General features: G+C 43.3%; 1 protein-coding gene across 4 annotated transcripts in view; it reads left to right on the top strand.

Moving 5' to 3' along the window:
* LOC115594373 (seizure protein 6 homolog) overlaps positions 1-12,136 on the top strand; it is a 127,713-nt gene that overhangs the window by 83,204 nt on the left and 32,373 nt on the right. For all 4 annotated transcript variants that reach the window (XM_030438428.1, XM_030438426.1, XM_030438425.1 and 1 more), the window contains one exon: positions 7,186-7,378. In XM_030438428.1, the coding sequence (XP_030294288.1) occupies positions 7,186-7,378 (193 nt within the window). The remainder of the gene's footprint in view (positions 1-7,185; positions 7,379-12,136) is intronic.

Raw genomic sequence — 12,136 nt, 5'->3', positions numbered from 1 at the left:
GAGACACATCGAGCTCATTTTCAGGTTCATCGTTTTTTTATTTTGGGGGACTGCTAGAATAGGTTGACATGCTTTAATGCTCATAAAACGGATCAGTTATCTCATACTGCCCGGTGCTGCAGCGCTCTGTTTTAGCTCTTGTCACTTTAAGGCCCCGCGGACTGCTCTGATTGGTCAGCTTGCACATGCCTGAGCCATCACCGCTCAAGCTGTCTCTGGTCAGTGACAGTGACCGCCCACTTTTTTAACGGCTCCAGTTCCGGAAGTGAATTTGCCATTCATTTACTCCATTGACGTTTCATAAAATCCTTATATAAAGAGTTTTAGGCCTGGAACCAAGCCAATCAGCTAGGAGATGATTCTTGACCATACAACATTTAATTCGGCGCAAAAAAAATGTTGGAAAACTGAGAAAAAAGCAAAGGTACAAGACTGTGTACATAATTATCTTTAGAGTAAAGGAACTACTCATCCCATAAACCATTGCGAATGTAACAGCGACTGATTGATGGAGCTCGCTGTTACCATGTAAATGTTTACCGAACCCGCAAATTTCATGTTCGGGTGAATACTTAATAAACTCTTCTCCTCATCACTAAATAAACGCAGCAGGTCGGAAAGTGAAATCATGGTCGCTCTGTGGTAAACGATCGTAGAGTTCAGTGTTAGCAGTAACAAGCTAACATGAAATTCGCGGGTTTGGTAAAAATTTCCATGGTAACAGCGAGCTCCACCAATCAGAGACGTCGCTGTTACACGATAGGATTGTGGGTAGTGTAGTACTTCTCCACGACATCGCGAATAAAACAAGTTTTTCCCAAAACATGACTGATATCATACGGATTTGTGGCTTCTACAGGATCATATATCATCGTTTGACAATCTTATAACTCGTGGTAAGTCTACCTTGGATGGTTACGACATTATGGCCAATAATCAAAATCTATATGCAGAATATGAATGGCATTTTCACTTCTGGAACCTCACTGTTGAGCTCTGTTGTGCTGCTAGTTAGCTTCACCTCTACCTTCTATATAGGCATAGTGTGATGTCAAGAAGAATTAAAAGGTGGGACCATTGACAGGGTTTTTATTTTACAGAGAGGAGCCGTCGTTGGCACGAACATAGAAAGGTAATAGGTTTTCCTTTGATGGGTGCTCTAAGCTTCTGGAAGGAAATTAAAGTTAATATTTGAGAGGATGGTCACTCGGTAGTGGAGGCATTTGGCGATCTCTGCGGCATAAAAATGGATCTTAAATGTGACACAAGTGACAATGAGCAAGTTAGTATTGTACTCAGCCGCTGGCTCCGGCACATCCTCATTAACATTCAGCTTCTGCTGATTGGCAGAAGGATCCATTGTTTTAGACAGCGGGGCAAATAGGAAATGGCCTTGGCTGTTTCATATAGAGGTGAATGTTCAATTAAGATAACGTTTTTCGTATAATGACTGCTCGAAGGAACTGTGTCTTTTTTGTACGAATTTATCAGGAGATGCACAAAAAAGCACCGACTGGATGTGGCGCTCCGAGATTATTCCAGAGACTCCGATACGGGGCCGAAGAGGTGGGCGCTCCACCAAGTGTGCTCCGCCGCAATAGCCTGCGTGTTTTATCATAGTAATGATGACACTGCAGCTGGTGAGTCCAATGGCTGTTGATTTATTGCCCCCGGCGGCAGGGTCATTTAATTTCCATGTATAGTGGGATCATTTTGATTACATACTGCTCATTTCTGCGTCAGCAATGGCTCCTGCGAGTCAGTGTGAATGTGCGTGGCGGAGCACCGCCAGATGTTTTCGGCAGTAAATTATCAGTGCGAGCCAGCCTCCGCGGACAGTTAACTCACACTGTGTACTTATGGACAAATTAATAAATGAGCGAGTTAAGATTACATGCCACGTGTTAAGTCCAAATGAATTCTTCCTTTTTTCTTTTTTTTGGACTCCCTAATTGCATGATACAGATTATTAGGTTTATCTCCTGTGTGGGACTGACTGTCAGATACCAGCAGTGACTCTAAAGTTACAGATTAAAAGCCACGCTAGGCTGCTTTCTGTTTGGACGTGATAAGATGGATCTCTTGGACCTCTGCTCGCTGTTCACTCAGGTAGTTCAACACCGCGGCGCACTGGAAGCTCCCAGTTCGACAAAGGTCACGGTAAACACACAAAGATCAAGGTACTCAGTCCCGCAAATATTGTTATCCTTTCAAAGGTTTATTTAAGAGATTTCTCCACATCTTTTGTATTCCGAGTGCAGCTCTGGGCCTGTCAATTGTACCATGGCCTTGCAGGATGGTCGGTTCATTATAGTGGTTTGATTGAAAAGAGTAGCTAGAGGAGAGGGATGACCCTCTCTCCTCTAGTCTCTTCATTTTGATTGAGCTCGGGAAATATTTTATTGGAACGGTCGCCGGGAAAAAGAAGCGCTTGAAGCCAAAGCGCACCTCCCCGAAGGACAGTCTTACATTTCTTGCATTTTTTAGAGCTCTTCTTTCATAAGCTCGACTAAAAAAACAACACTAAACAGAGATTCTTTCTTCTCCCTTCTAACACGTTTTTTTTTTTTTTTTTTTTTTTTTCTAAATGGAACAGCACAATGTTGAGATGGCATCCTCTGATAATGTTGTGCTTGGTGCAGAAGTGTGCTTGGTCAGCCAAATCCCCAGTCCCACAAATGTGTCTGCTGAGGCAGAGATTCCAGCCAGGAGTTACAATAAGCCTGCTCTCATTACAGTCCAGAGGAACATGGAGTGTGTGTGTGTGTGTGTGTACATCCGTGCACGCATGCACACGCAAGTACATGCGTGTGTGTGTGTGTGTGACAGTGAGGAAGAAGTCCCTCTGGGCATTGGCTGCAGCACTGGTGAAGATAAGGTAGGCTGATGTCTCCTGACATGGCCAATGATTCATAATTGAGGTAGGACAGCTGTTGCTGGCTGCACTGACAGGTCCCAGGGTTGATGACAGATGATAGGGCCCTGTGGGGCCAAACTATCTCTAACACTGGGAGAACTATTTCAAATGTTCACTGTCCGCTATCTGCTCACCTGTCCTTCATGAGCCTGCCTCGTATATGTAAACCAAGCAGTCACAGACCCACAATCTGTTTGACCTCACTGAATGTCACAGTGTAAATGAACACAATACTATGAACACCTGCACAACTGGTTGTTTACTAATGCACAACAGAACACTACATTCATGTAGATTGTTGTGTTGTAGATATAGATAATAAATATATATATCTACAACACAACAATCTACATTCATATATATATGTATATATATATATATATTTATATATATATAGTATGGATAGTAACAACAACAACAGTAAAACAGCAACAACCATAAGACTGAACATTTTCATCACTGACAGTAATAATGTGTCACAAAATGCTGCAGTGAAACAGCCCAGAAAAAAGCCTAATCACAACTTACATAACAACAATATAATAATTAGTTAAATTTGTGTAGCACTCGATTTAATAAAGTAAATAAAGTGCTACCCAAGGAATAGTCTAAAGAAAAGAACAGCGCTTTACAGAGAATTTAAAAACACTATCAGATAATTAAAATGAGAATGCGTAAGTAAATAATTGAAACTGACATCATAAAAGCAATCATATTTATTATTAAGCGGACTCAAGTGCCACCAGAGAAAAAACATGAAATATTCAGTCTCTTATATATGAAAGACCGTCTTTAGAAGTGATTGTGTAGCGTGGTGTTTTGATGTCCGGGGACTTTGTCTGGTTACCCTTGGTTACTAACAGAGACCTAGCAGAAACCCAAGGAGCCCCATCTATCAATCTGAGGTGACGTCGAGGCATGTAAGCAGTCAGCAAAGCAGTGATTTATATATGGAGCAAAGCCATTTAATGCTTTGGAAGTCAGCAGTAAAATGTTAAAATCGATGCTGAACAGGGAGCCAACATAAGTTGGCTTGTAAAATGTTCATATCTTTCGGTGCCAGTAATTTCCAACAGCACTGTTCTGCACCAGTTGGAGCCGGTGGAGGAACCTCTGACTGAACGACGCAAAAGAAATTGCATCACTGTAGTCCAGGCGGGAGAAAATACAAGCATGCACTTCTTTATGTCGGCAGGACACAACATGAAAAATTACTTTTGTTTAAGGTGAAAAACAACATGAATGAAACATGAGACATACATACATTTTAGATGAATGGAAACAGAAGATATTTGCTATTTTTTTTTCACTGGAGTTCTTCTTCCTACAAGTCGCTCATTATGGATCACATTAAAAAATGTCTTAATCGTATCCATACGCTTTTAATTTAAACTGTCTGCCATCTAGGCGGCACTGGCTGTGGCGGAGGGTGATTGGAGCTAGGATAAGATGCTTTCCACCAGTTCAACCTTCAGCAACAATCACATTTTGATTTCAGGCCTAATTTTTGTGTTTTTTCGAGAGTTGGCTGACAATACCGAGTGTGAACCGCGGTGGAATATGAGCCACCTCGCATCGAGTCAACAGCTTTTCATAACCGTGGCGGAAAACAGAAAAACACAATAAAGGAAGAATAATTTGAAAATGAAATTGAGAGATGAGGGGCGTTACAGGCTCTGGTCTCTTGTGTTCGAGCACAATAACAAAGCACAAACCTCTCTAAATGCTCCGTTTGTGGAAATCTTGGCATTTCAAAAAGGCTTCTTTGTACAACGCCGCGCTGCGAACAATCAACAATCAATAACAATACCATCAGTTATTAATGTAATTTAGAGATGAGTGGATATGCGATACCCCCCTGTTGAATATACGAGCGTGCATGTTGAATTGCGGGGGGATTGCTGTGCTGCACTGTGGGTTGAGTTATGAAGTTATAAGATGAGAAAGTAGGCGAAATAACCTGATTTGCAAAGCATCCGAGCTCTCCATATTAACTCAGAGAAAAAAGGCACAAGTGGGAAAACAAAAAAAAAAGAAGAAAAGAACTGTGCCTAAGGCTTTGTCATTGCCGTTGCCCTTGAGAAACCGAGAAACGGGGATTCTAAAATCATGTGACATTCCCTTTATTACTCACTGTGACACTGCTTTTTAAGGCTCTTGCAACAACTGCACTACCTCAGCGGCGACGAGATGCATGTTTTTGTATTAAAAAACACACAGAGGGGATTTTATAGGACACGTAGAAAACATAGGAATATCTGTTTTTGAATATTTTTTTATCTCCTGTTTGCTCTGTTTGTCAAAAATAACAAAAAAAACCAAAAAAAAAACCCAGAGTGGCGTCGGGTTAAATCCAGCTTGTGATAAAAATCAAATCAATCAAAGCGGCCGACCTCGCGGATCGTTCAGGAGGAAGTCACCTCTAAGCTCAGTCTCAGAGTGTCCATTAGCCTCCCCGCGCTCATTGTCAGCTCCCCTTCGACTGAGTGACAGCTAGTCAGCCTCACCAAATTCATTTTCCTGCCGCTGTTGTGCTATGTGCTCGTCCTGTCCACTGTCTCAGCTTTTCCAGGCCGTTGCGCTAACACTCCTGCACACACATTACCTCGGGGACGTGGGCCCATGGAGGGCGACCCTTTTTTTCTGCCTCATGGCGTACCTGAGACCGGAGGCAGCCACCTATGACAGCATTAGTTTTCAGAAGATATTATGAATTTCACTGAGAGCTTGAAATAGATGTGGTCGAATTAACTTTGATGGTGCACTTAGCTTTCAAGACAGGAGCCGGGTCCATTTTGCATCAGTCCACAAGTTGGTTTATAACAGATTGGATTCACTGAGCTCTTAGCGATTTTATGTTGAGATCTTTTATCTCCTCTCTCTTTTTTATGACAACCGGTCAATGCACACGACATTTACAGCTGCTATTCTGAGGTTATTTGAATGTCATTTTGATTGATTGCAAAAAAAACTACCTAAAGAATTAGGACTCAATGAGAAGATTCAGTCTTGGATTACATATAAAGTAAAATAGGCAACACTCAACACGACTAGATTTAGATGAGCTGTGTGCTAAAATTATGCAATATGTTATTTGCCACCTGTCAAGTCTTAACAAATAGCAGGCGGCATGTCAACAGAGCAACTGCTACTTATAGATAGTGCTTCTAACTATAGCTGCTATAGCTAGTTAGCTCAGTTAGCCACGCCGTTAGCGATCAAGAGCTGGAGCTCGGCGTACCGGTGCATTGTTGGGGAGCTGTTCCACTGCAAGAGGGCTAGCTGGTTAGCTTGCATGCTAACTTCATAAGATATCTCTGTGACACAGCACACAGATGTTACAACACCAATTATTTTTACTATGTCACGTTCAAATGATCATTTTTTGTTAATTCTTGAACATTTTCATCAAAATGTAATGAAGTAATGTTGCATTTGGTCGCCCAGAAACATCAGGTGACAGTGACATACCACACTACTTCCTTCTTTTTTTGGATTAAGCAACAGCTAGTGGCAAAAGTCTGTCAAACGCCGAAGACTGCTTTGCTCACACGAGTAAAGTCAAAAGCTTTTTCTTCTTTCAGCATACAGGATAAAATCATGACCTGCTGTTGGATCAACACCCCTGTTTTATGGTTCAGTGGGGAATTAATCAGATGTTGCTCTGAAAATGTGTCAGTACTCCATTATCCAGACAGTTTAACTACATGCAATCCTCCCGAGGTTCCCCCTCACCAGATTTAGCTGCAGATGCTGTTCAGACCTGTTGAAGACATAAAGCACTGCTGTCAGAGTGGCTTATAGGCACATGGAGAACACAGAAACGGGATGAGTCAGTCGTGCAACACACCTTGAGCGCAATGACCCGGGCAGGTTTTACATTCGCTCGAAAAAACATCCCTACACTCCGCGAGCGGGTTAACAAAGAATTGACTAAAGCAAACATATCCCCAGTGCAACTGTGCCGGGAGAAGACTGAGCAAAGTAACACAGTAGGTGACCCATTTTTTCACAGCTACGTTATGAGTCTAAACTTGGCTTTAAATGGAAACACAGACGCGGCGCTATTTAAGATCCCATCTGCTGTGAACTGGGACCCCATAAGTCAACAGTTGGGCGCCATGTCCCTTTTTTTTTTCGTGTTCAGTGTTTGTGTGAAAAGTCTTCAAGGTATGAATTGTTCAAAGAGTGGATACAAATAAACGCGTCCATTCTAGAGCTGCGCAGATATGCAGCGATAAAGCCCTATGTGTGATCTTCTGTTTTAGGTGCTCAATGTGAGCGTGCTGGAGGGCGAGCAGGTGACCGTGGAGGATACGGGCGGCCGAGAACCCTTCATCCTCGCCAACGAGTCGGTCCTGATGAGGGGCCTCGTGCTCCGCAGCTGGAGCAACCAGATCTCCATCCGATTCCGCAGCGACCAACAGCACAACTCCGGATTCGTCCTGCTGCATTACCAAGGTGAGACTCTGCCTCGCTAGCTAGCTTGGCATATGATTAAAACTGTGTGCCAGTCGTACCGCTGCTCAACTCGATCAAGCCTTTGTGCTGTCATCCATCTTTGATCATTGTGTTTGTTATCAGCTCTTACTGAGCTCCGGAACAAAACGGAGCTTCATTCGATGTTAAGACAAGTTGCAGCAATGACTAAATAAGACATGGCGGGAAGAACTGTCACAGCAGGACCCTGTGTCACCGACAGAGAAAAACAAATCGTCTAAAATCATCTCTAGCGGCCATCATAAATGTCACCGCAGTCCAGTGCATGTCAATAACTGTATACCAACAATAGATAGTGAGTCTACTGCACATCCACCCACATATCCACATTATCTCCCCAGATTCCATGGCTACCGCATGTCGTTTAATTGGTGTTATTGCCATGGGAATACACAGGTTTTATGCTCAGTTGGTTCCATTCTTATGGATCTCACTGGCATCTATGCCTACAACCAGAAGGGAGTGGCAGGAACTACACTGATCATATAATACAGTAACGCATTAAAGATTTGTAACACAGAGTGAGAGTTTTTGCACGCTTTGTGCTCCATTTACAAAAAAAAAGAAATAATGCAGCAACGAAGTCTGTTTTCTATAAAATGCTCCATTTTTCAAAACACTGCCTGTTAAGCTGTCTCTAATTTACACTTACAAGAAATACCAAATCACATGCCCCGCGATGTGTACAAGCTTTTTCCATGCTTGTCAGTCACATGTCCCAAAGTAAAAAAAAAAAAAAAAAGCCGGCCATTTATTTTAGCGCATTTACCGGTTTCGCCACCGCTGAATCCCATTTGCCTCTGCAGAGGTTAAAACCACGGAGAATAAACTGTTAAATCTGGTCGAATAGTACCTGCAAGAGCGTGTGACAGCCGAGATAGTTACTATATGTCGACGCTGAATATGATGGCCCATAAATTCATCCCTCTCTCCCTCTCTCTGTCTCCGGCGCTTGTTTTGTGCGTGACATTGATCTTCCGTGTCCGCAACAATGTCTGTTTATCTTAGCAATCACACAAAGTGGCCACCAATTACATGCCCCATCGATTTGAGTTGATGGTGGAAGCCGGTGGACAAAACATTCATTCCCCCACATTACTGTAGCACTTTCATCAGCTCGAAAATGAAAGCAGCCATCAAAACGGCGCTGCTGACGTGGGATAAATCAGCCCGTCGCTGCTGGATGTGTGAATATCGGTGTGTGTGTGTGTGTGTGTGTGCGCGTGTGTGTGTGGTCAGGCTGAATGATGACAGCGACGGGTCAGTGCAGATTTTACAGGGTGATGCATAGATGGGGACAGATGGTGGCAAATGGTTGAAATAAATTACAGTGTCAGTGGGTGTACTTTTCTCCTTCACATCCCCTCTGCGCATTTCAGCTCATCAGCATAATTTTGTTGCGAAATGTTTATTGACAAATGGACGCTCTGTGCCGTTTCTACTCATTTGTATCATTAAACAAGACCTATTCATCTATCCATCATTGCACATTCCCCGTAAGAAAAACCCAGTGGTCCCACTGCACTTCGCCCCCCCCCCCCCCCCCCCCCCAGCTGCAGAGACGGGAAAGGAGGCTCGGTGGCGGCGACGCCACACTAGCTGCTGATGCCCATCAGATTATTAATCGAAACTGCTGGCTGCTGCTTTTGTGTGTGTGTGTGTGTGTGTCTGACCCACATGACATTTGCTGACGCTGCTTTGTAAAGATCATGAATAAACAAGTAGTTCCTCATGTTCCATGCAAACATCCTATCCCGAAGTGCCGGACAAGCCTCATGAACCAGATTATCGTGTGAGTGTGTAGGTGTGCAGGTGCACCCTCCGCATCAGCTGCACACTCGTTAATCAGCTGAAGGAACTATGTAATGATGAAATTATGGGGTGAAAGCTGTAATGATAGAGAGACTAATCCAGGCATTTATGATTGATATAGCCTTGGCAATGGACATGTGTGAGATTTACAACAGGGATACATCAACTTTTTTTTAAATGGCGTATTTTGTCCCCAGTCCCCATTTTAAAAGCACGATTTGTTTGAAATGTTCTTTGAAATAGCTAGCACCGGGAAACCGACAAATGGAAACAGCTGACTGACATGCGCTGGCGTTTTCTACAGTACATGTAATACTGGCATTGTTTGTTTGACACAGTGTGGAAGTTGTGGGTGCGATCCATGCATAGACGACTGTTACCAGTTGGTCAGTGTTATCGTGTTGGGTTAGGGGTTAGTGTGGTATGATGAGAATCTTCATGTTGTGGACTCTGTAGAACAGTAGCTTAGGCTGGGCTCACACTAAAGGACTTTTGGACCAACTGTGAAATCTGGTTGCATCACACACACACACACACACACACAAGGAGACTGTTCAACGATGCTCTTCTCTCTACCCTCAAACCTGCACACACGCACACACACACACTACGGGGTATTATGAAGACTACAATGCCAGAGGGAGCTGTGCAGCACCCAACATGCGAAATGTAAGACATCACTAGTAGCCTTATTTTAATTACACTGCAAAAACAAAATCGAAAGAAGACGTGGTCAGCACAGGCTGTCTACTCTTCAGTGGGGACAGGAGGTGAGATTTCAGCTGTCAGCTTCATTATCTGTCAAAAGTAGTATGCTAGTTAACGCTAGCCTGAGGGGCTAGGGGTTGTTTACCGTTGCCTGGCAGCACCGTCCACTGCTCCAGGGTGTCTCTCGCATTGGCTGTCTTGAAAGTACAGACGTACAGACAACCACAATCGTCCAGGTTTTGAATCCTAGTATGTCTGATATTAGTCGGGGCGGCCCTGATGAGTCTGGAGCAGTTTGTGAGACTTAAGACTGGATCTGCACACCCTTCACTTTTTCCAGATAATCTGGACATCAAGCCCTCCGGCCAGACTTCTTCTTTGATTTGTCAGGAGCAGCAAATCAGGTCTCCTCTTCTGAGCCCTTATGTCCACATTACTTTTCAACACAAAGTGACGCTCTTTGCACCGGCTTCAAAACCTGGCATTTTGCTCTCGGATTGTCGGCTGCTGAAAAGATGTTTGTGAACAAGTAAGCAACAGATCCAAAAGGGAAAGAGTCAAAACTACCTCTAAGCGCTATTGTTGTGGAGGAGAAAGGTCCATTGTGTAGGATTTAAAGGCCTCTCCCGCATTGACCACCGTCTTATTCTGCTTTATGGGGGCTGCAAAAACTGCAAAAAGCAAAACAAAACATGAAAGTCTGTTCTTGGCTACTGTAGCAACGTGGTAATTCATCATGGTGGACACTAGAAAAGGACCCGCTCACTCTGTAGATGTCAAAGGTAAATTCTGAGGTAACGACACACACAACGATTCTTAACACTAATGAGAACACAAGTCTTTTAATCCTACACACTGGACCTTTCAATACATCTTGGATGGTAAAATGTGCTCCGGACATCCATAGGTGAAAGTAGGACACCGGTCATACTTGCACCTCGGTACAGAAATGACAGAAACTGTCGTTTAGTGGATAATGATAATGATGATGGGTTCAGCACAGAGCAGAAAACTGAGGTAAGCTGAAAAAAGAGAATTCAAACTCCAATATCATTGAATTATTCTGCTATGAAAACATCAATCCTGTCGTAGAGGTTCGGCCGAGGGCTCCACAATGGCCAAAAGAAAAACGGCCCTGGGTTGCTCACTGTTTTTAATTGATACAAAGAGGGTTTCATCTGGGCTCAACTCAATAATTTTCCAGAGCATTCTCAGCCATTTTATGATACCAATTGTTATGACCCTATAAAACCCTTATGAAACACTGTCACATAGACAGCTGCCAGCAATAGTGGCATATACAAACCCATGTAAAAAAAAACCCACGCTGAGATGTACGCCGTTACTTGTCCACCAAACAACCTCTTTGGTTTAGAGGATGATGGGACAAATTTGGTCTCAGTAATGAGAAAAAATGCAAAGAGCAGATTTTCGCGGAGACTTGACATATTGGATACACAGAAGATATTTCAATTTGTGTTCCTCTCCTTGGTAAGCGGAGTATCACCTTGTCCTTTATAATGGGCTGTGAGAAATGTGATTGGACAAGCGTGGAGAAGGAGACAGAACTGTGGAGAGATGGATCTCAGCTCGGGGTAATTAATATCTTCTACGGCGCTGGCTCTGACCGCGATGGCAGACTGATGGATGCCTCTATAATATCGGCAGCGGGCCCGACACTTTGAACATGATTATATGTGTGTTTTACTGTACAGAGTGCGACACATCCTCATCTACATAGAACATCCATTGTCTGTTCGGCAGTAATGTCCAGAGACAGCCGCTGTAGCTGTACGAAAATGTGGCATACATGCAACTAACGACGCGTGAACATGGAACACTAATGAATGCATCTTAAGCGTAAACATCCCTGCTGCATACGCACACCATCAATCTGCACCTTGATGACAGCGTTTCCATCAATGACAAGGCTCAAGGTTATGAAGGTTATGTCGTTATACAACACAGCGCTGCATAACCAGATGAAATAACACAAATATTCCCCGTCTGATATAGATATTAACTTAAGAATGTATGTAAAAATATGCATGAAATATGGATCGGCTGACATTTTAAACCCTCAAACGTAATTAACGATGAAAAGCATTACAAACCCTCTATTAAGCAATTGAAAAGCTGCAAGTCTGGTTTATAACATTTCGTAAACGGCTAACACACACAAAGCAGTTCCTCTACAAA

The sequence above is a fragment of the Sparus aurata genome, chromosome 13, assembly GCF_900880675.1.
Source record: "Sparus aurata chromosome 13, fSpaAur1.1, whole genome shotgun sequence".
NCBI lineage: Eukaryota > Metazoa > Chordata > Actinopteri > Spariformes > Sparidae > Sparus > Sparus aurata.
Note: the sequence above shows the minus strand (reverse complement) of the source record. Positions and strands in the feature narration are given on the sequence as shown.